At 41.7% G+C, this 25,032-nt stretch overlaps 1 protein-coding gene across 1 annotated transcript; it reads left to right on the top strand.

Moving 5' to 3' along the window:
- LOC144592360 (leucine rich adaptor protein 1-like) lies at window positions 1-25,032 on the top strand. Its single transcript, XM_078396909.1, has 2 exons — window positions 1-856; window positions 23,507-25,032. The coding sequence occupies exons 1-2, from the start codon at window positions 650-652 to the stop codon at window positions 23,894-23,896; spliced, it is 597 nt and encodes a 198-aa protein (XP_078253035.1). The 5' UTR covers window positions 1-649; the 3' UTR covers window positions 23,897-25,032.

The raw sequence follows: 25,032 nt of genomic DNA, 5'->3' as shown, positions 1-25,032 counted from the left end.
AATCAAAGAAACTCGTCTCTGTGTGGGCCACACATTTTCGGTGATCAGGATGGCGGCTGTTGGAAGGAAGCTATTTCACCGCACTCTGTAAAACGGCCAGTGTTGCCAAAAGTGCAATTTCTTGCCACCATCCATGCGAGGAACTAAGGGCTCGGCGATGTGACAGCAGCAAAGAGCGGACGCGATACTTCTTCGCGGATTACGGTAAAGGGGTTGGTCACTGTGCCCTGGTTTACCTGAATGTTTGCTCTGCTGCTTCGAGGTGGGGAGTTGATAGAGAGAGAGAGAGACAGGCTCTGCAAGGTCAGCCAGCGCTGCACTGACAACGAACTGTTTGTAGCACCCACTTCCAGCACCGTGTTGTGAATGAATTCATCCAAAATTGTCTACAAGAACGACAGGACTTCAGCCCTGCCGCGCTTTTCAGAGCCAATCTTTGCCAGCTGAACCTTGTCCTCGATCAAGCGAGGCAGCCTCGACCTGTCACTCCTGGAGTAGGAAGTAACCGCTTTAACGTTGTTGCCATCAGATAGATACACGCTGGCGGGACTCCGTCTACAACCTCACCATTGGTTCCACAATGTTTGATCTGACGCGTTGCAATCTATAATCATTCCGTCTGGAAGCAGCAACCAGTCATCTGGCGAGGATGGAGGAACGTGTCCAGCCAGAGTTAAAGGAGCTGGAGATTAAGATGGGACGCAAGATTCCCGAGAGTCTGTTGCGATCACTGAGGGAAGATCCGCCAGGCCGCCACACAGACGACAAGGTAGCTCTCTCTGCCTCGGGGACGCTCAATAACTGCAGCACGCTGGAGAGATTGGAAACCAAGATTCAGATACTGAAACTGGAGATGGTAAGTGAGAGATAGCACGCGTGTGGGGTTACTGACATTACACCCGGCGAATGTTTGCTTGTGTGGTAAACCGGAGCGCACACTCTGAGCACGTACTCGCACAAGACCTACCGGCTGGAGAATGCAGTTGACCAAAACATGGAAGCGAAATACTAAGGGTATAAAGGTATGGCGAGGAACCCGACCTGGCTACATTTTCTCCATGTAAATATGAAGGAGAGAGAGCTCATTACTTGAAATAATTTATTTGCTTGAATACCCTTTAAGAGAAAACAGGACGGTGAATATTTCTAATTTGGGCAGTAAAGATCTGTGCACCTTTTTTTTCCTAAACAGGTTGATTGTTTTTATTGATTTGGTTTTATTGAGACCGACTGATGTATTCTGCCAAAGATTGCATTTGGCTGCAGTTCTTTATTAAAGTGAGAGAATATCTCTTGGAAAAAATAAACATCTCAATCAAAACTAAACTCTTCAAAAAAATGTTCTGTTCAGGTAAGGAACTTTGCTAATGTAAAATGGAACACATTTACATCTTCGGTATCCAAATTAGCATTATGCATTCCCAGGTCAGATGCACAAACCAAATCTCAAGACTGTGCCTTAATCCAAACTTCAGGATGGATCCTTATTGCGTCCTTATTATTAGTTATTGCGTCCTTATTTTTCCGTATTAACCCTTAGATCAGTCGGGATTCTACTGGAATGGTGGAGGAGGCTCAAATGAGTCATTTGGCCTATCGCTTCCTTTTCTGTATGTGGTTGAATTTACATCATCAAATTTAGTCAGAGGGTGGTGAATCTGTGGCATTCATTGCCACAGAAGGCTGTGGAGGTCGTCAATTGATATTTTTAAGGCAGAGATAGATAGATTCTTGATCAGTACGGGTGTCAGGAGTTATGGGGAAAAGGCAGGAGAATGGAGTTAAGTGGGGAAGATGGATCAGCCATGATTGAATGGTGGTGTAGACTTGATTGAATGGTGATGTGGCCTAATTCTGTTCCTATCACTTATGAACTAATGAAATCCAACTATCACCAGTCTGGCTAGATTTTAACTGAGAACCCAAAGAACAGGGAAGACAGAACAAACTGCTTTACTTACACAGTGTCCATTGTGGTCTTATCCTTGGAACTTCTGAAAGTGCATCAAAAAAATAATTTTGACAACAGTCACTATAGTTTGGCATGAACCATGGTCAAGATTATGCTGCAGTTCTTGGATCAATGCAGGGACAGTTCCAGGTCTGTGTTGATGGAAAAGTGGCATTATTGTGTGGGAGCTGAGTTCCTGAATGCACTAAATTGATTAATGCATCCATTAAGTAGTCCTGCCCTTATTTGAGTTCACATGGATGCGGAATAATCATAGATTCATAAAGTTATACAGCATGGAAACAGGCCTTTCAGCTCAACATGCCCAGGCTAACCAAGATGAGCCATCTATGATAGTCTCACCTGCCTGCATTTGGCCATATTCCTTTAAACATTTCCTATACTTTTTAAATGTCCAGACCAAAGGAAAGATGCACTTAAAAAATTAGTGAGCTTCTGTGTCTGCAATGGACAAGAAAATAGAACTAACGACAAGATCAAAAGAACCATAATCTTACTCAACAGCAGAAGAGGTTTGAAGGGCTGAGCAGTCTAGTCTTGCTCCAATTTGTTTTGGTTTTGAATAAATCTGCAGATTAACTGCAGGCTGCAAAATATCACACAATTACTCAATGTAATATTTAATTTGTTCATTATTTTATATCATATTTCTATCTATTATTTAAATAAAGGCTCTGTGTTGTGGTTGGAAAATAATCATGTTATCAGTGCAATAATAACACATAGTAAACAAGACTAGTATGAATTGAAGCAAACCAATCCTCTTGATAACTTGAAGTAAGTTTTGAATCTGGCTTGATCAGATATTAAAAACCTTCATGAACCCAATAAGATCATGGCCATTCTGAACACAGCCCTGACCCAAATGCACATAATGTGTTCCAGACCTGAGTTTCCTACACTTACATTAACACACTCTGGGATTGTAACAATCTCAAACATGCTATTCACATGTGGTGATGCTAAACAAATTGTCCTGACCTGGGTGAAATAGTAGGGTGGGCACAGTTTGGCCAAGCTCATCCTGATCGTTCCATTAGAATGAACAGATAACCCACCCAAACTCAAACTTACACTGAGGTCCAGCCGAGCTTGAGTTGGGTTATTAACTTCCACTGCAAACTATAAGTATGTCTGTCAGTTACAGTTAATGCTGAGGATGTGGAGTTGAAGAATGCAACAGGTCCACCAGAATGAAACGACTGCTGATGCAATCAAACAAGGCTGGAATTATGACAAAGGCCTTCGAGCACCTATAATGTAAAAATAGCTCCAGCACAATACCATGTCCAACCCAAAATGTAAACCAGCCTATTGCCCCCATGGTGATCTCTGACACGCTGAGTTCTTCTCGCAGTTTGGCTTTTTACGCCAGCACCCCTGCATAATAATGATTTTTTTCTTGGGTAAATCTTGGAAATTGAAATTTGCAGAAGTATAAAGGATAAGCAATTGGATTCAAATAAAGTACAGAATGGAGGGCCTCAATACAGTTGCTAATTTGCATCATCAGCCTCTGCATAGAAACACTTTGCAAACGAGTCAAATTTTCCATTGGGCAACTTAGGTGAGGTGTTATATTAAAGAAGGCAAATCAGAATATCAAGCCTGAGTAGGATAAATACATAAGTGAATAGAAGTACAGCAGGTGCAGTTTAATGAAGACAAACAATGTAAAATTTAGAGAAACTGGAAATATTTGTATTGTGTAGTTAGTGCTGAAATAACTAAGAATGAAGTTGAAAGGCCCATGTTTACTTCCAATATATTCATAACATGAAGGAGGCCTGTTAACCCTCTCAGCCTGGACATCGTTCAGATATTTACTCCTTTTTTGCACGAATGACTGAATGTATCAATGGCTATCAGATGATAATAACAGCTCAATTTTCTCATGTTGATGTGGAGATCTCAACAGAAAATGTGAGAAGGTAAAGAAATGTCTTGAAGGTAAAGAGATTGCGACACCATCAGTTGTGTTAAAGAAGTTACAAAGGTGAATGCCAGGGTTTTAGCCTCAAGGATGCTGTGCCATAAGACTAATAAACCCTCGAGGTTGACAAATACAGCTCTAATGCCTTAACTTATCAATGGCACCATATGTCATCCACACTGTCAGTCCATGACATTCCTTTCAGTTTCGGCACTCATAGAACATGGAAGCGCACAAGAACAGAGAGTGGAAATATCCATGCATGAGCTAATCACGCTACTAAGGTTGTGAGCAGGGGTAGAACTGGATTCTGTGAACATGATGAAAACTTCATCCTTTTTCAATGCTCGCATACCATTTGTCCTTCATCATCCCACAACCTCGATAGCTCAAAACCTATTGAAGGTGTAAACATGTACTTCATACTTTCCTCCCTCCCTTCATAGCAAACTGGCCTTTTAGTAATGAGCTGGGTCTGTTTTCCCTGCAGTGAAGGAATATCAGGGATGACCTTTTTGAAGTTTATAAAGTCATGAGGAACGCAGATAGAGGTATTTAAAGTCTTTTTTCCCATCAAAGGGAAGTCTAGGTTTAGAAGGATATCGGCCAAATGCAGGCAAATGAGGCATCTTGGTTGACCTGAACGAGTTGGGCTGCTTCGTGTTGTATGACTTGTGACTCAATTAGTCTATGGAGTAATACAAAGAAGGTAATGAATTTAAAGATATTTTTGACTAGAAATTGGTTTTCCATCCATTTTCTGCTAAATGGTCTCTAAGCCTTATCCTAACACCATATCAGGTGTGATCAAACAAATTAGAACATGTTCATTTAAAAAAAATGCTTTTGTGGTGTCCTCCTGTTTACAGAGTTGGAGGCTGTCCTCTTTCTTTATAGGTGGCAGCTGCTGTCTGAGCCCACAGCTGCCCTCTCTTTACATGCCACCCGCTGGGAATTGGGTCAGCATTGTAAAACAACTCTCTGCATGACAGCCTTGGAGGCTGCCTTGGAGATGAGGGACATTTAGAAGTATTGCTATTGATTTATTATTGTCCGAAGAATGGTCTTGACCCGAAGCTTCACGTATCCATGTTCTCCAGCGATGCTGCCTGACCCGCTGGGTTCCTCCAGCACTTTGTGTCCTTTAGTGTATCTGCAGTTATTTGTTGCTATATGCTGATGAAATTCAGTTCATTCAGATCAGTGTGAAGAAGGGTCCCGACTCGAAACATTGCCAGGTTATGCTGGTGGATCAGAAGAGAATTATTAGCCAAGGACCTTGACATGCGCTCTGTAGAAGCCCGGGTCGGGGCCTGGCCAGGGCTTCGCGGGTCGGCTGTAGGAGCCGGGCCTGGAGGGTCGGAGTCCGGGTAGGCGGAGCCGGCCAATGGAGCCCGCGGTTGGCGCCCGAGTCGGCACCACGGAGGCGTGAAGTGGGGCGTCGATAGCGGTGAGGCCTCGACGGCGGTGAAGCAGCAGCAGCGGTGAGGCCTCGTGACGATGGGGCCTCAGAACAAAAGGAGGAGCGGGTGTGCTTTGTGACTTTGTCAGCGCCTTAGGTGGCCGCTATTTGTATACATTGGGTATGTAAGCAAAGAATTTCACTGTGCCTTGTCACATGAGACAATAAAGTATTCCATCCATACCATTCCATTCCATTGTCACGTGTACTGAGATACAGTGGATAATGTTGTTTGTATACTATCAGCTAATCATATCATACATGAGTATAATCAATCCATATACGAGTAGATTTGGCAATGCAAAAAGAGAAATGAAAGAAAATGCAGAATATAGTATTACAGCTACAGAGAAAGTGCACGTGAATAAAAGTGCAAGGGCCGCACTGAGTTAGATTGGAAGATCAGGAATTCATCCTTAGCTAATGAGAGGTCCATTTGAGAGTCTGATAACAGCAGGGAAAAGCCAGTTCTTGAATCTGGAGGTATGTGCTTTCAAGCTTTTGTATCTTCTGCCCAACTGGAGAGGGAAGAAGGAATGACTGCGGTGTGAATAGTCCACGATTATGTTGGATGCTTTTGCGAGGCAGCTTGGAAGGGTAGATGAGAAGAGGAGGCTAGCATGCTTAATGGACTGGTCTGTGTCCACTAGTGGTCTTGAGCAGAGCAATGACCAAACCTAATTGCGAAGCATCCCGATAAGGACGGGCAGGGGGGTAATAAATGGCATGGCGAACGAGCCTCCCACATGTTATGGAACAGCCCTATGGACCCCTATGCAACATTCAGGGCCCACCATCAGCATTCATTAGAGCCACAGGTTGCAGCATCTTGTTCAAGCTGAAATCTTTATAAGCACTTTATAGGGCAGCACAGTGGCACAGGGGTAGAATTACTGCCTTAAAGAAGGCAGAGCGCCAGAGACTCAGGTCTGATCCGGACTACGGGTGCTATCTGTATGGAGTTTGTACTTTCTGCCTGTGGCCACATGTATTTTCCCCAGGTCCTCTGGTTTCTTCCCACACTCCAAAGACACAGGTTTGTAGGTTAGTTGGCTTCTGTAAGTTGTAAATTGCCCCTAGTGTGTAGGATAGTGCTAGTGTACAGGGTGATCGCTGGTCAGTGCAGAGTCGTTGGGCCGAGGTGTACATTGTAACTCTAAAGACTATAGTCCAATGTCATTCTCTGTGTGTAAAAGGGTACCACATTAAAATCATTTTGGAAAACCAGAGAAAATAACAAAGATATTCCAAAAGGGGCGATTTAATTCACCTGAATTGAAGAGGTACAAAGTATGTAATGGTTTGCACCATTTTCCATCCAGAGTTAGAAAAGCACAGTTTGCTCATTGATGTTGTCCCCACATGCCAATTTCATGATGGGTAAGTTTTAACCCACGTAGTGCTTTTATTATAATGTACAAATTACAATAAAAATGTAAAAACATTTTTTCTGCTCCAAATTCTGGATGATTGTCCCTTAATTCAGCCAATAATTCAGACACTGACACTGTAAAGCATAAGGCAACAGTGGAACGCTATAAACAGGCAGGGGTAGTGCAAGTGCCAGGTCACTGAAGAGTGAAGTCTCACACAGCTGTAAGGAAAGCATTGAGGGTGATGATGAGGCAGATCGCAGATGGATTCTCACTGGTCTGCATTTTGAGATGCTTTGGGAAACTTTCCAAGAAGTTTGCAATCATCGCCAAAATGCACAAAGCTTGGAGTCCATTCTATTCAGATTCCATCTGCCGGCCAATATAATTGACACACTTGTGGACTCAGGCATGATGCATCAGATTGCAATTGAGGACATTTTACAGTGGCAAATTAGTCTAATAACCCATCTCATTTGAACGAAGGAGGAAACCCACATGATCACAGAGAGATCGTGAAAACTCCACACAAACAACATCCAAGGTCAGGATTGAACCCAGCTCTCTGGCACTCTGAGGCAGTAGTTCTACTAGCACTGTTATAGCATTACAACTACAGAGAAAGTGCAAAGAAATAAAAATGTACAAGGGCTGCAATGAGGTATGTTTGGAGAATGGGACCACAAACACTTAGTTTATGAGAGAACCATTCAGTAATCTGATGACAGTAGGCAAAAAGTGGTTCCTAAATCTGGTGGTACATGCTTTAAAACGTTTGTTTACATGGTCCTTGATTATGATAGCTGCTTTGCTGAGGCAGCATGAAGTAGCATAGATGAAGTTGTTGGGTGGAAGATAGACACAAAAAGCTGGAGTAACTCAGCAGGACAGGCAGCATCTCTGGAGAGAAGGAATGGGTGATGTTTCGGGTCCAGACCCTTCTTCAGACCCTGTTAGGTGGAAGACTGGTTTGTGTGATGGATTGGGCTACATACACAACTCTGCAATTTCTTGGGTTCTTGGGCAGACCTGTTGTAAAATCAAGCTGTGAGTGTCCCGATGGGATGTATTCCATGGTGCATCTGTAGAAATTGGTAAGAGTTGTAGGAAATGGATTCCAACTCTATTGTTATGGGCCATAGAGGAGTCAACAGCAGAGACAGAACAAGAGGCGAAGTTTGCTGAGAGAGTGAGGATGTAAATTAAAATGGAGCATCTCTGGATTGTTCCTGGAGCCACAACCATGAAATTGGCACAGAGACAAACAGACGAGTAATAGAAGTTTGGCTGAAATGGCGTGGGACGTAGGAGTTTTGATTCATGAAGACTGGTACCAGGGAAAGAAAGGGAGTTCTATCGGAACAGCTTCTAATTAAATTGTGTTGGGATTGGTGATGTAAACTAAGGCAGTAGAACAGGCTTAAAGTTAATTGAGAAGAGGTGTTGGGAGGAGGTTTGACAGAGTAAACATAAGGATTAGGTTTCTCTGATATCTAGGACAAGGAGTCATAGTCTCAAAATAAAGAGCCAACCATTTAAGGCAGAAATAAGACATTTATTTTGTTAGAATATAATAAATCTTTTGGAATTCTCTGTTCAATAGGCCATTGCAGGGTCACTCGCTGAGAATGTTCAAAACAGGGACAATAGATTTTTGGATAATATGTGAATAAAGGAATATGGAGATCATGCAGGAAAGTGGCATTGAGATGAAATGTCAGTCATGATTTATTGAACGAGGCAGGAGGGGGCCAGAAGGTCTACTCCTGCCAGGATCTCTTACATTATGAGTAAGGAAAAGATAAATACAGCGTAAATTGTCAGGGTGCATGATTGAGCAGCAGTGTGAGAATGAATATGTGAAGGGAAGGACTTGACAATGCTTATGAGGCATTGCACACAGAGCTACTCCTCGGAAAACCCGCCACCGCACCAAAGATTGTTTTATTTTGTAGCCTTCCATTAGTAACCCAACAACCGCTTTGGCCGAGTGCTCTGAGCCAGAATTTGTATGCGGCCTTCTCCTCAGATTGAATAGCAGACAGTTTGAACAAGCTGTAAGATGTAGGTGTGAGCTGCACTGATGAGAAGAGTGCCACAAAGTGCTGGAGTAACTCGGCGGATTAGACCTTTATCCCCTTCAAGGGGTTCCGACCTGAAAGGTCACCCATGTTTTTCTCCTGAGATGCTGCCTGACCTGCTGAGTTACTCTTGCACTTTGCATCTATCTTCGGTGTAAACCAGCATCTGCAGTTCCTTCCTATGCATTTTGTGTGATCAGTGCTGTTGTGGTACAATATGAATGATAGATGTGATCCACGAGAAAGAAAGATTATTGGTAGGTCAGTAATGAGGTCATAATGCATTACGTGGTGTGTGAAGATAATTGATCAGAGGTTGGGCGACAGCCTTTGACCATGCATGAATTAACCTTGAATGAGTCATGCAGGCAGTATACTTATACGGTGTATTTTCTTCCTACCTTGAATGAAAGACAGTATTGCCCAATGCATAGTGTTTGAGTATAGCGTTTGAGGCCCTCTGAGGGGGCGCTGTGAACTGTTTATGTATGTGCTGTTATGTTTGTGTGCCATTGTATGTTCATTCTTAGTACCTGAACTGATGTACAGCACTTTGGTCAACGTGGGTTGTTTTTAAATGTGCTATACAAATAAAATTGACTTGACTTGACTTGACAATGACTGTTACATGTAAATCGAGCCCAAGGCTTATTCCTAAATTGTTGAGAAAGTGTCGGTATCAGCGTTGAATTGAGCAATGTTGTGCCTGCACCTTCCCACTCACCTGCAGCTTCATGCCCCGGTGGCATGTACCACCTCCCCGGCCGCTTTTAGCACCGCTGCCCACACATCACTTCTGGCTTGTGGCACCTCCCGAGGAACTTCAATTGCAGCTGCCCTCGACTCGCGACATCTCCCTGGCAGCTGGCAGTGACGGCTGCCCCTACGCCACCCCCAGCTCGTGCCACTTCCAAGCCGCACCTGCCGCCACCACCGCCATGGCATCATACCTGCATTCTGGCCGCCAGCAGGCCACGGCCTTTGACCGTCTCTCCCCCAGCTGCCAACTCACCAGGATTCCAGGCCTAGTTCCGGACTGAGAAGGAATTGAGCCGAATGGCCTAATTCTGCTCCTATCACTTATGAACATGAGAATCTGAAGAAGGATCTCTACCTGAAACATCACCTATCCATGTTCTCCAAAGATGCTGCCTAACCTGCTGAGTTACTCCAGCACTTTGTGTCTTTTTGTATATTAACCAGCAACTGCAGTTCTTTGTTTCTATTATATTCAATAATAATTCCTTACTCGATTATAATGGACAATCGGCAATAACAAACTCCTTCCCCCCCCCCCCCCCCCCCTTTATCAATCAGGGCTCATTTTTAACAGGTTCAGAAAACAGGAGCTTTGGGCAATGGATAATCAGAGAAAAATGCTAGCACCCTTGCAGCTCGGAAAAACAGAAACGGTTGTATAATGAGAGCGAAGTGAGGTGTCAAATGAGGTGATTTCAATTCATCCTTCCACGACTGTGTTGTTAACACCCAAGGTAGACACAAAATGCTGGAGTAAATCAGCATCTCTGGAGAGAAGGAATGGGTGACGTTTCGGGTCGAGACCCTTCAGACTTCATTTAGAGCCACTTCATTTAGGGCCATTGCTGTATTCTCTACGCAGACGGGCCGTTGCGGAGTCATAGAGTCATATAGCACGGAAACAGGCTCCTCGCCCCAAGGTCCATGCTGGCTAAGATGCCCCATCTAAGCTAGTCCCATTTGCCCACATTTGGTCCTTATCCCTCTAAACTTCATACCTCATAAGCTCATAATTATCAGTTAGCTGCTGCTTCCAATTGGGTCTCACGCTTTCCTGCAAGAGAGAAAGGAAAGTGCATCAGTGAGAATTATGGAATGTGTGTTGGGTTAGGTGATTGTCATGGTTGAGTAATAGGCAGCTTACATGAGCTATGAAGATCGGGGTGTGCGAGCTGGTGTGTGGTATAGGAAATGAATGTTAGCAATACACCCTTATTAATGGAGGTTGTTGGCAGGTGTTTTATGGGGGTGCTGTGCCGTTGAGCAGTGGCTGAAAGTACTTTCACTGACCTCAAACAAATGTTTGAAATTGTCATTTTTGCGACCCTGCTTGGCTTCAGACCTTAAACATTTATAAACCCTCTCCTTCGCAGTGCCTGAGCATCATGCACCTTAGTTTAGGTTTAGTTTAGTTTAGTTTGTTGTCACGTGTACCGAGGTACAGTGAAAAGCTTCTGTTGCATGCTAACCAGTCAGTGGAAAGACAATACATGATTACAATCGAGCAATTTACAATGTACAGATACATGATAAGGGAATAACATTTAGTGCAAGATAAAGCCAAAAACGTCCGATCAAAGATAGTCCGAGGGTCACCAATGAGGTAGATAGTGGTTCAGGACTGCTCTCTAGTCGTGGTAGGATGATTCACTTGCCTGGGAGATCTGGTGATTTTTAGACAGATTATATGCCTTCTCTTTCCTCCAACCCCACTATGAACTCCAGGTCAACAGCATGACAACATATAATTCTTTCTCTGTCGTGCTTATTTGACCCGACTACCTTTGTCACCACAATTCCCAAAGCCAGACTCGACCTCCCCTTTAAGAAATGCATCAGCTTTAAGCAGTGTAGCTTCAGTCAATGCTGACCTGACCACCTCTCCTGAGCTGCTGACCAGTTTTACAGCACGGTTAACTGCAGCTGTACTGAATAATCATGTTTATGAGCAGAAATGCAGATTTTGCATTCTCACGGCATTGGGTCATTTGGTCTCTCATTGTTCCACTGGACTGTTTGTAAGAAAATAATTTCACTGTGTATTTGCCATATGTGACAATGAAAGCACCATTGAATCATTTGCTATCAATCTGATGCTTCTGGTGCTGGTAATGTTCAACTGGCATGTGTGTATGCAAATATATGAGTGTTTGTTTTTGTGTGTATATATTTGTATGTGTGGGTATGCTTCTGCGTGTTTGTGCAAGTGTGTGTGTGACGGTCTTGTTCCCTGATCAAGTGGATATTGAAAAAACTTTCTCATTGATCTTGAGATACAAGCCATCCTTGTATCGAACAGGTTCCTTTTTTACAGACATCCATAATTTGATTTTGTCCATAAGTCAGAAAATACAAAAAGCTCACTTGGTTTGGTAATCACACTTCCACAGAATTGCATTGAGTGACATCAAAGGACTGATACAAAATAGATCCCTTGTTTGTAGAAATGAATATTTGTACATTGGACTTCTAACTTTAAGATGTTTGCCACGGACATTGTGGGCCGAAGGGCCTGTTCTTATGCTGTGCTGTTCTATGTACGTTCCATGGGGTGTCCATAAGTCGGGCATGTACATCTTTACCATATATACCAGGAAGCTTGGCACTTCAATCACTCAGTTTCATATGTGATGAATCTATTGAGAGCATCTGGAACAAGGAATCTACTCCATCAAGCGCATACATTTTACATGATCCTTACAATCTACCATATCATGAACACCACCATATCATCAATGGAAAGTTCAGAAAAAAACATAATTCCAAAACAATCATCTGTAATCATAAGTCAGTTGGAATGTTGATATTAACATACTCTTATTTCCTGCTCTAAGTAGAGTAACAACTGTTCTGTCTGAGTGATAAAGCATAGAGTGGCACAGTATGGGAACAGCCTCTTCTGCCCCTGTGACTATGCCGATCATTATGCCTATCTATTTCTAATCCCACTTGCCTGCATTAATTTTATATCCTTCCGTGTTCTGCACATTCAAGTACCTGTCTCGATGCCTCTTAAATGTTGTTACCGTTCCTGCCTTCACAAACCCCTCTGGCGGCTCATTCCAAATACCATATAATGGTGTAGTTAGCTATCTCTGACATCTGTACAATAACTTCTCCTCAGCTCTGGATCAAGAAAAAACATGAGATCCTAATTTATGAAAGTCAGAAGCTACAGATTATGGAAATCTGATACAGAAACAGAAAGTGCCCAAACAATTAACAGGTCCAGCAGCCCTATCTGGACAGAGAAACATTTCATGTCTAAGCCTCTTCAACAAAACTGGAAAAGAGAAAATAATTAGTTGTTTTTTAAAAGTATTTAAAGTTTGTTTTAAATTGGCTATCAAAGGGAAGTATATTGTTTAAAATAAATCCACATAGCACCAAATTGTGATATCCCAGTACTGTAGCACTTCCCCTGGCAGCTGCTTACTGAGAGCAGGTGACATCAGTAAATATGCCACAGAAGCCATAAGATTTTATCCCTTGGAGCACAGGAGGCTTGGGGTGATCTTATAGTGGTGTATAAAATCATGAGAGGAATTGATAGGGGGAATGTACAGAGTCTTTTACACAGGGGAGACGAATCAAGAACCAGAGAACATAGGTTTAAGGTGAGAGGGGTAGGAGATAATAGGAACCTGAGGAGCAACTTTTTCACACAGAGGGTGGTGGGTATATGGAATGAGCTGCCAGAGGAGGTGGTTGAGGCAGATTGATGCATGTAACAACATTTAAAAAGATACAGACATGTACATGGACAATGAAGGTTTGGAGGGATATAGACCAAATGCAGGCAAATAGGAGTAGCTTAGATGAGACATCTTAGTTGGCATGGACAAATTAGGATGAAGGGCCTGTTTCTGTACTGTAGGACTATGACTCCATGTATTTTAACATTTTATGTGAGACACAGGAGCAGTCGTAAAGAAATGGAAGAAATCAACACAAAAGTCTGAAGAAGGTCTTGACCCGAAACGCCACCCATTCCTTCTCTCCAGAAATGCTACCTGTCCTGTTGAGTTACTCCAGCATTTTGTGCCTATCTTCACAACATACAAACATTCTATTTTATGTCTAACTGGAAAGGATCTCTAGACACAAATTGCTGCTAAAAGGATAGCATATTTAATGATGGTTTCCCTGACCATCTCGGAGGATGCAGTAACATGACAAGTCTTGATGATGCTAATGCTAACAGGTTCACGATTTATTAGTGCCATTTTGTGCTCTTTCCTTTACCTTCCCCCTTGAATACACTGCTTAATTCATGGTGCAACCTCCAGTACCTCCACATGGTCATTCGGAAAGCATGGGCTTATATGCCGCATTACTGCAGATTGATTTTCCTGCTTACACAATAACCAACTCATGCATTTCTGTGGATAGCTTGTTGGAGAATTGAAGGGTGTTTTCCTTCTTGGGACTAATTCCCCAAATAGTGCCATGGTTCAAGACAGTCTTTACACATGCTCGACATTGAGGTTTGATTCTTTGGATCGAACCCCAACACCAGATGTATATCCATGGGAATTTTTCTTTTAACTGCAATTGTGGTGGACGAATTGTCACAAGAATGGTGGAACTTAACTGGTAGGCTGCTTTAAGTTATCCTCAGATGTTTTCTGGTGCAGATACAATGAGGGGACATTTATACTCACCTCAGCACTGTTTTAGCAAAGTCCCACTAATGATGAGGTTTGCAAGAGTTGAGAGGCTCAGTTAAATATTTTAGAACATAGAACAGTACAGCACAGGATGTAAACTGATTTAATCTGCCTGGACATGATCAATATCCGTATATTCCCTGCACTCCCATGTGCCTATCTAAAAGCTTTTTAAACACCCCTATGGTATCTGCCTCCACTACTATCCCAGGCAATGTGTTGCAGGCACTCACTGAGTTAAAAAAAAAACTTGCCCTGTACATTGCCATTAAACTTTCCCCCTCTCACCCTAAAGCTATGCCCTCTGGTGTTGGACATTTCCACCCTGACTAAAAGGTTCTAATTATCTACCACATCTATGCCTCTCATCATTTTATATACTTCTACCAAGTCTCCCCACAATATTCCAGAGAAAATAAATCAAGTCTATTCAACCTCTCCCTTTAGCTGAAACCCTCTAATTCAGGCAGCTTTCTGGTAAACCTCCTCTGCACCATCTCCAAAGCTTCCATATCTTTCCTGTAATCGGGCGACCAGAACTGCATGCTGCCCTAACCAAAGTGTGGCCTAACCAAAGTTATATAGACCTGCATCATGACTTCCTGACTCTTATATTCAATGTCCCTAGCAATGAAGGCAAGTATACCATATGCCTCCTTTACCATCCTATCCACTTCTGCTGCCACCTTTAGTGAGCTATGAACTTGTGTGCTCCAATATCCTTCTGCTCTTCATTGCTGTTAAGGGTCTTGCCTTTAACTGTATACTCTATCCTTGCATTCAATTTTAAAATGTATTTATATATATCTGAAGAAGGCTCTTGACCCAAAACATCACCCATTCCTTCTCTCCAGAGATATTGCCTGTCCCGCTGAGTTACTCCAGCATTTTGTGTCTATCTTCTCTTTTTTATATATATATAGATAAATATATACGTTTGTGTTGCACTTTGGGAATAGAATGCATGGACCTCCGAAATGGGAGGTAAAATGTAATTTTAATGAAGCATTCTGCTTCAAATTGTATCTATTTTCCTGGTTTAATCCTGGTTACCTCTGTTTACCAGGCCTCTGGTACCTTAAAGGGAAGGGAGAGTTCCTGGAGGAGGTAAATACTTTCCAGTTATTTTTGAGAACAAGGGAGATGGAGCAGTTCCCAAAGGTAAACTGTATCCTACTCCTAACCCTGTCTGCAATCCCATGTTCACTTTTCCCCCTATCACAATTTCTGTATCCTTGCCCTTCCCTCCCAATAACTTGATATCCCTGACCTGCAATAGTCAAACCATTTTGCTACAAACAATCCCTCTCCAGCACTCCTCATCCCTCCCATTAATGCAGGGATCATAGTGAACAAGTCACTCACTGACTCTTCTTCTGCACCCCTGACCTACCCCTTCACTGGAAATAATTCTGCATCTCCATGAAAGATCATGGCACATTCCACACGGTGACCTTCACCTTTCACCAGATGCTTTTTGATTTATAGGTCCTTGACCCAAATGCAAGTTATCCCTGCAAGGCCTGATTGACCTGGTGAGTATATCTTAGTCATAGTGATACAGTGTGGAAACAGGCCCTTTACCCACACAAGCCAACATGCCCCAGCTATGCTAGTCCCTCCTGCCCGCGTTTGGTCCATATCCCTCCAAACCTGTCCATCTTGTTCTTTTACTGACCTACAGTGCCCTCTATAATGTTTGGGACAAAGACCCATCATTTATTTATTTGCCTCTGTACTCCACAATTTGAGATTTGTAATAGAAAAAAATCACATGTGGTTAAAGTGCACATTGTCAGATTTTATTAAAGACCATTTTTATACATTTTGGTTTCACCATGTAGAAATTACAGCTGTGTTTATACATAGTCCCTCCATTTCAGGGCACCATAATGTTTGGGACACATGGCTTCACATTGCTCAGTTGTGTTTAATTGCCTCCTTAATGCAGGTATAAAAGAGCGCTCAGCATCCGTCTTTCCTCCAGTCTTTCCAACACCTTTGGAAACTTTTATTGCTACTACTGCCTCAAAGAAGCCATTATGAGTGAGAAACAAGAATAAAACTGTTTAGAGACATCAGCCAAACCTTAGGCTTACCAAAATCAACTGTTTGGAACATCATAAAGAAAGAGAGCACTGGTGAGCTTACTAATTGCAAAGGGACTGGCAGGCCAAGGAAGACCTCCACAGCTGATGACAGAAGAAATCTCTCTATAATAAAGAAAAATCCCCAAACACCTGTCTGACAGATCAGAAACACTCTTCGAGAGTCAGATGTGGATTTGTCAATGACCACTGTCTGCAAAAGACTTCATGAACAGAAATACAGAGGCTACACTACAAGATGCAAACCACTGGTTAGCTGCAAAAAGTACTTAAAAGAACAACCACAGTTCTGGAAAAAGGTCTTGTGGACAGATGAGATGAAGATTAACAGATGAGACGAAGATTAGCAAAGTATGGAGGAGAGAAGGAACTGTCCAAGATCCAAAGCATACCACCTCATCTGTGAAACACAGTGGTTGGGGGTGTTATGGCCTGGGCATGTATGGCTGCTGAAGGTACTGGCTCACTTATCTTTATTGATGTTACAACTGCTGATGGTAGTAGTATAATGAGTTCTGAAGTGTATAGCCACATCCTATCTGCTCAAGTTCAAACAAATGCCTCAAAACATATTGGCCGGCGGTTCATTCTACAGCAAGACAATGATCCCAAACATACTGCTAAAGCAACAAAGGAGTTTTTCAAAGCTAAAAACTGTGTGCTCAGTCCTCTCCTGAACTCCCTGTTCACGCACGACTGTACTGCTAAGCACAGCTCAAACAGCATCCTAAAGTTTGCTGACGACACGACCATCTTGGGCCTCATCACAGACAACTATGAGACGGCCTACAGAGAGGAGGTAAAGGCACTAAACAGCTGGTGCCAGAAAAATAACCTCTCCCTCAATGTCAGCAAAACCAAAGAGATGATCGTGGACTACAGGAGACAGCGGGGGAGTGGACACCTCCCCATCCACATCGGTGACGCTGAGGTTGAAAGGGTCAGCAGCTTTAAGTTCCTCGGTGTGCATATCACTGAGGACCTTTCCTGGACACTGCACACGGACACAATAACAAAGAAGGCCCACCAGTGGCTCTTTTTCCTGAGAAGACTGAGGAAGTTTGGCATGAACGCCAGCATCCTCACAAACATCTACAGATGCACCATCGAGAGCCTGCTGACGGGCTGCATTACAGTCTGGTGCGGGAACTGTTCTGCACACAGCCACAAATCACTACAGAGAGTGGTGAAGAGGGCACAGCACATCACTGGCAACTGTCTCCTGGCCATTCAGGACATTTTCTACCGGCGGTGCCTGCATCATCAAGGACCACAGCCACCCAGCACGCAGGCTGTTCTCCTTGTTACCGTCAGGCAGACGGAGTATGGCTGCGCGTACCACCAGACTTAAGAACAGTTTCTACCATCAGGCGATCAGGCTTCTGAACTCATAAACGCATTTCAAATCATATATGTTGATTATTTTTAATATTGTCTTTTTACCTATTTTTAATATTGTCTTTTTACCTTACTAATGTCATTTTTTAATCTTATTTATCCTAGGAATATTACTGCTGAGGTGACCCATTGCCTTGTCAAATACATTTCATTGTACCAACCTTGTGCCAACCTACACATGACAAATTTAAAAAAAATATTATATAGTCAATTCTTGAGTGGCCAAGTCAATGGCCCGGTCTGAACCCAATTGAGCATGCCTTTTATATGCTGAAGAGAAAACGGAAGGGGACTAGCCCCCAAATCAAGCCTAAGCTAAAGATGGCTGCAATACAGGCCTGGCAAAGCATCACCAGAGAAGACACCCAGTGACTGGTGATGTCCATGAATCACAGACTTCAAGCAGTCATTGCATGCAAAGGATATGCAACAAAATACTAAACATGACTACTTTCATTTACAGGACATTGCTGTGTCCCAAACATGGTGCCCTGAAATGGGGGGCTATGTATAAACACCGCTGTAATTTCTACATGGTGAAACCAAAATGTATAAAATGGCCTTTATTAAAATCTGACAATGTGCACTTTAACCACATGTGATTTTTTTTCTATTACAAATCTCAAATTGTGGGGTACAGAGGCAAATAAATAAATGATGGGTCTTTGTCCCAAACATTATGGAGGGCACTGTCAGTAGCCGTTTTGGTCACTGGGTCTTCTAATTATAAAGACATTTTTGTACCCTGCATATTCATCAACAAAGGTGCCTCTTAACAAAATGTTAATAATCATATTCACTCTTCTCATAAGTATGAATTAAAGGCTGCAAAACTTCTCATGATATAACTGTTCAGGAAGTTGTACAAGGATTAAAGTCTTTAATCTTCCCTGTTTTCTTAACTCTTTGCTTCCACGCACACAGCTAGCCCCAATGGCTAAATTTTGCAACAGTCCTCTCTATATTTTTAACCTCATATTTTCAACCTCATATCAGTATGAGTATGGCAATACATTCACATCTGCATAAAACGAATACATTTATAATTGACCTGTGGATGAGTTAAAATAAAACCTCTATGATGTTGGGTTCTTACGCCAGTATTCAATGGGAATGATACACATGTAAAAAGTAATCCTGTTTAAAAGCAACATGTATGCAATGTTTTGACTCATTCTGCCAGGAAATAGTTATGCATGCAACAGCAGGATGCAACAGACAGTGAAGCACACAGTAACAAGCTGTTTGGAAGGAGGGCCTTTTACGAGGTTTATGTGGGCAGCAGATGCAATGTGAATAATTGCCAGCACCAAACACAGTAATAAATCAGAGGTTGCAATGATATCTGTGGGACTTTTTGGGTTTCCCCTTCCATTGTTGTAATGTTTTTTCTTAGCGGAGTGGCCTATTAAACAGCCCAGAAAAAAAACCTGAGGCAAATAAATTTGACTAAATGCCCAGAAACTGGGATATGTCTTGGGTTCAGCTTGAGCAAGACAGTCATCTTAAACTAGTTTCCCAAGCCATGAGATGATAGATTTTCATTGTGTTAAGAATCGTGACTGTAAAAATAAACATACAGTGTTTGTTTAAGTAGAAAGTATTTACTCTGTCTTTGTTACTTAGATAATCATAAAGATGAATGATCCCATACATTGCTCATCCATCTTTCATATGTTATCTTGCACATCTGTTACGCCCAGTGCTCTGTGTTCCCAAGTTTTATTTTTAAACACATTTCTCAAGGGTTGTATTTTTTTTGGGAGGAGTTATTTTCCAGATATGAAAACCAGTTTGGATTAACAAATGGCATATACAACTTTGCTGAACTCAATTTCAAGAAAGCAACATAGTTACATAGCCATTTTATGAAGATCATGACATTTTCATCAACTCAACAATGTTTAAACTAACTGTTTCCTTGTTGGGAAGACGAAGAATATATTCACAAAACATAACTCAATGTCACTATTCTGTGACTTTATTTCCTGTTGTTTCGTACCATTTATGTTTAATCATTTTTTGCTCTGGGTATACAGACAGTGTTAATTTACTGAATCAATCAGAGTTCTAGATCACTGATCCAGAACCAGGAATTAGATTCTCACCAGAGAAGCTGGAGAATTTAAATTCAAGTAACTGAAATATAAAATACGATAAGGGGGGTTGAGGGAGATGGAGTGGGCGGCGTGGGAGGAGGGGTGGAGGGAGGTGGGGAGCGGGGGAGGAGGGGTGGAGGGAGGTGGGGAGCGGGGGAGGAGGGGTGGAGGGAGGTGGGGAGGAGGGGGGAGGGACAAAGGGGAGGGGGGAAGGGGAGGTGAAGTGGGGGAGAGAAGAGGGGGAGGTGGAGTGGGGAGAAGTGGGGGAGAAGAGGGGGGAGGTGGAGTGGGGGAGAAGAGGGGGGAAGGGGAGGTGGAATGGGGGAGAAGAGGGGGGAAGGGGAGGTGGAGGGGAAGGGGCGGCAGGTGCTGCACCAATGCAGGAGAGGTTTGGGCCCAACGGGTCCACGTGATCTTGTCTCAGTCCTAAATGGCCTACCCCATATTTTGTGGTCTGTGCCGTATTTTGTGGACTGTGCTGGTGGAACTCAAGGAAAAGTTCTGATGTGGTGCAGTAGGTGTGAGGGACTGACTGCCCAAGCCTGTGTGTAATTCTTAAGTTATTTTCTTTGCACAGACAACATATTATGTTGTATTTCACCTTTAATAGCTTTCCTTCATTCATCATCTCTTTTAGGCCTGTGTAGTAACAACTTTACTTCCACGGCCCATGTTTAAAGAGTTTCCCTCCAGGCACGTTCCACGCCTAGGCTTGCCTATCGGTAGCATTCATCATGTATATGCAGCAAATTTTATATTTGCATGTGCTACTGTACTAACACATGCCTTGCCTTGCAAACACTTCAACAAAAGGAAAAAAAAATAAGTGAACTGAAAATTCAGCAAAAAGTAATACTTTCATAAAAATTCAAGCGAAATTTAATCCAAATAAAACGTGGAACATCAGTTGAACTTTAACTAACTTACACAGCATTTTCAACTGCATAGCACGTTTTTGGAGAATGCGCAATAGTTTCAAAATATATTTGTTAGGATCATTTATCACTTATAATGTGTATGTCTTAGTTGATGGAAAGGAAGGGAAGGATAACATTATGAAATAATGCCGAGGTATTGAAAGTTAAAAAAACGTTGCTTGTGTGCTATCCTGGTAAATGATCCATTGATGATTACAATTAAACCATACACGAGTGCAACAGGTAGTGAAAAAAAAAGAAATAGAGTGCAGAATATAGTGTTACAACTACAGAGAAAGTACAGATAAAAATATTTGCAAGAGCTGCAACGAGGCAGATTGGAAGATCAGGAATAGATTGTTCGCATACGGAACCAAATTTCAAGATTTTGATAATAGCAGGGAAGAAACTGTTCCTGAATCTGGTGGTGTGTGCTTTCAAGCTTTTGTATCCTTTGCCTGATGGGAGAGGAGGGAAGAGGGAATGACCGGGGTGTGAATGCTCTTTCATTATGTTGGGAGCTTTCCCAAAGCAGCATGGTATAGGTTGAAGGGGGGGGTGGGGGATGGGGGGGTTTAGTGGGGTGGGGTGGGGGGGTGGAAGAGGCTGGTTTGCATGATGTACTGCCTTGCGTCCACAACTCTCCGCAATTTCTTGCGGTCTTGAGCGGTGCCATTAGCAAACCGAGCTGTGATGCATCCCTACAGGATGCTTTCTGTGGTGCATCTACAGAAATTAGTAAGAGTCATTAGAGACATGTCAAATATTTTGTCTTCTGAGGAAGCAGAAGTATTGCTGTACTTTCTTGGCCATAACATCAATGTGATTAGACAAAGAAAAGTTGTTCCTAACATTTACGCCTCAGATCCACCCCTTTCCTTAAGTCGATTAACTTTCCACGATCATTCAGATGTGGGAGGACTGAGGGACTTTGATTGAGCCACTCGTTTTGGGATCTTTTAATCCCGCATATTGGATAATCCTGTGTTATAACTTTATTATTCCGATAACCTATATTGTTTGTACAATGCACATCTAACATGTGTGCCTAACAGCTGCTTCTCTGGGTCCATGGCAGTACCAGAGCAAGCAATATGCTGGGCTCTGAAGTGGGATATATTTCCTTCACTGCAAAGTGTCAGGGCTGCCTACATTTAAGCAAGTATATTTGGTAAAATTCTAAATTAATTTTGCCACTTTAATTGAGAATCATAAACTCTTCATTTATAATCTACATGGAGTCTGTTTAGTAGTTTTAGTGCTGTATTGATATTGCTGATATTTTTAACACTTAATTTTACTTTACGATCTAACTTAGTTCTTCAGCCGCACAATTCTTGTCTGACTGTGAATGGTCAAAGTTAGCAATATGCATTGTTGACTGTTGATATCTATGTTGATATTGTTGGTATTTTTAACACTTAATTTTACTTTAAGCTCTTCATCAGCTATCGTGTTCTTTTCTGACTGTGAATTGTCATAGTTATCGATGTTCCTATGTTAATATTGTCGATATCAATGTTGATATTGTTGATATTTTAACACCTCATTGTATATTATGCTTTCATTTATTTCTTCTAATACCCAATTCTTATCTGAGTAAGTGGTTGAAACTATTAATGTTCCATCAGCTTTTAATTATTGACTGCTGATTTATTTTGCTTGCATAAAAATGAGATTTTTAGTTTCGAAAGCATTATGTTTGACCAAGTGCATTAATTTGCCTGGATGTACACTTGGAGCATCTGAACTAATTAACTTCTCTTGACATCACCTACAAAATGCACATTTCTTTAATGGATGGAGGCAAGAAGGTAATTAGATAGTTCGCATTGCTTGGGGAGTAGAGGTAAAACAGATTGGTCAGAGTAGAACATTACCAAGATGCAAAGGACAAAGATTTACCACAGTGGACAAAATTGACCCACATTTTTGTGTTCAATGGTCAGAGGGGCTTCTTTCTTATTTTGTGTCCATCATCTATGTTTCAAATGTTACATCGCTGCCATCGTCCGTCCTGAAAAGGGCGCAAGCTTCCGGCGACAATCAGTGGGAGACATCACTTGTACAATAGATGATGGTGGTAGCAGTATTGGCTCAGGACACACTTCCAGTTTCCAGCCCCCCGACATGGACGCTTCTGCTATGGGGCCATAGGAGTGGGCTGTGCTCATGTCACCTATAAGGATCAGTACACCCATGAAAATTGCAAGCAGAAAGATTACACAACTCAGTTTTCTGATGGTGCATAAACTAGCCAATTCAGTCTATTTGCATAATTTGTTTACAGAGTTGGTGTACTCAAAATTCAACCCCAAATTTCTTTACTCAACCAGCGAGCAGATGTTAGCTTCAAACTAAAATCGCCATTCTGGATGTACATCCGTTTGTCAGTTGTTACTGACATTTGTCATTCGCATAATACTTGAAAAAAAGAATGCTATGGAAAATTTGTAACACTGAGGGTTTACCCTGGGAATATAAATAACTTCAGATTCCTATGAATAATTGGATAAAGATGTTGTGTTCCACAGTGGTGGTTGGTATTGTTTTGAAAATAATGCCAGAGTAGCAGCATAGAAAGCAAAGGTCAAGCATGATGCTTTCCCAATTGAAAGTCTTACATCAGAACTATTATACATTATGTCAGGTTCAGCTGAGAAGAATTTCAATCCTGTATATTAAATAACATTTGGTTTGAGTAAACTGGCTAATTTGCTTTTCTCTTCCCTAGGCTTGTCTCAGGGCAATTGATGTCAAATTGATGCATCAGCTGCTTTCCATCAATGAAGGTATTGAATCCATCAAGTGGATGATGGAGGAGAAGGGTACGTTGGCCAGTAAGGGCAGCAGTTTGGCAAGTAGTACCTACAGCTTGATGGAAAGCCAGAACACTTCACTACGGGGCAGCTGGAACAGCTTACAAAATGGCGGCGATGGACTTGACTCAATTTCAGTCGGAAGTTATTTGGACACATTGGAAGATGACTTGCCAGATCACTGTGCATCGTCAGACATAGATCCTTTCTCGGATGAACATTTGATAACAGATTCACTTAAAAATGAAACTATCAATAAGGAATCCAAAGATGACTCTGATGATGGTTATTATTATTTTGGATAAGTTGCATTAGACCAAGAAGATAATGTCTCTGCATTATCCACATTATTGAGTTTAAGTCTGACTTTGGTTAATAATGTGAAATGGTTGAGCCAAGAGAAATATATATTGCAGAAATATATTTTGCAGTGCTGTCTAATATCAGAATTAACTACATTGCGATTCCATTGAATAGGTAAATTTGAGTGCAAGGGACCATGTGATCAGGAGCATTTTAAAATATTAGGACAGCGTTTCTGCTCATAATGTCAGTAGAATCAGCCAAACATATGCAAAAGACCAAGGTGTTTTGAGTCACACCCAAAACAACTAACTTTAACTTCTGATCTTTCACTTGTGTTCAAGATTCACTTTGCCCAAATGAAACTCTATCAAAAAACTGGTCATTGCACCTGTTTGAAAAGCACATTCCACTGCGTGCAGAGGTTCAGGAAGAATCTGATAACTTCACCCATTTTTTGTGGGGCAATTAATTTTAAAAGATATTTTTTGTATAAAAGAAATCAACTTGACGAAACCTATTAAATGGTTCAATAGTTCAAAACAATTAAATTGTTCAGTATAGTTTTTTAAAAAGCCATTTTCAATGATTTTAAATCAGGTGACATAAAGGTGGTGGACATGTGACCTTAAAATGCTTATTTTTAGGAATAATTAGTAAATTATCTCAGAATAAAGGAAACTGTGACAGGTTGCTAATCTCTAATACATCCGAAAGGATACTTTAATTGAGAAGAGATAAAACAGAAATAATTACATTCTGTTACACTGTGCAATTGTTCTGCCTCAAGGAAGGTTTAGTTTCTGAGAAAGCAGATGGATATTGGTAGAAACTTGAACTATAATTTACTCAGTGCAATTCCAAGTGCATTTTAAATGCAATTTTCCAGTGGTACCCAAAGAAAACAGCTTACCCCATGTTTCCTGGGTTTTAAAACAATTGGTTTAAGTTTTCCTTTAGGATTTTGGAAGTAGAAATGAAGATATTATTAGAAAGAGATGCACCCAATGATATAATTTATTAAAATCGTATCAAGAAGGAGTGGGAAAGGTTCTCATTGCAACTCAAAATACCACCAGAGAATAAAGATATTTTCTTATTTTACTGTGGAATATAAGATCAAATTAAACAATGAAGA

Source organism: Rhinoraja longicauda, chromosome 3 (genome assembly GCF_053455715.1).
Source record: "Rhinoraja longicauda isolate Sanriku21f chromosome 3, sRhiLon1.1, whole genome shotgun sequence".
Taxonomy (NCBI): domain Eukaryota; kingdom Metazoa; phylum Chordata; class Chondrichthyes; order Rajiformes; family Arhynchobatidae; genus Rhinoraja; species Rhinoraja longicauda.
This window is presented reverse-complemented; position numbering and strand designations above follow the sequence as displayed.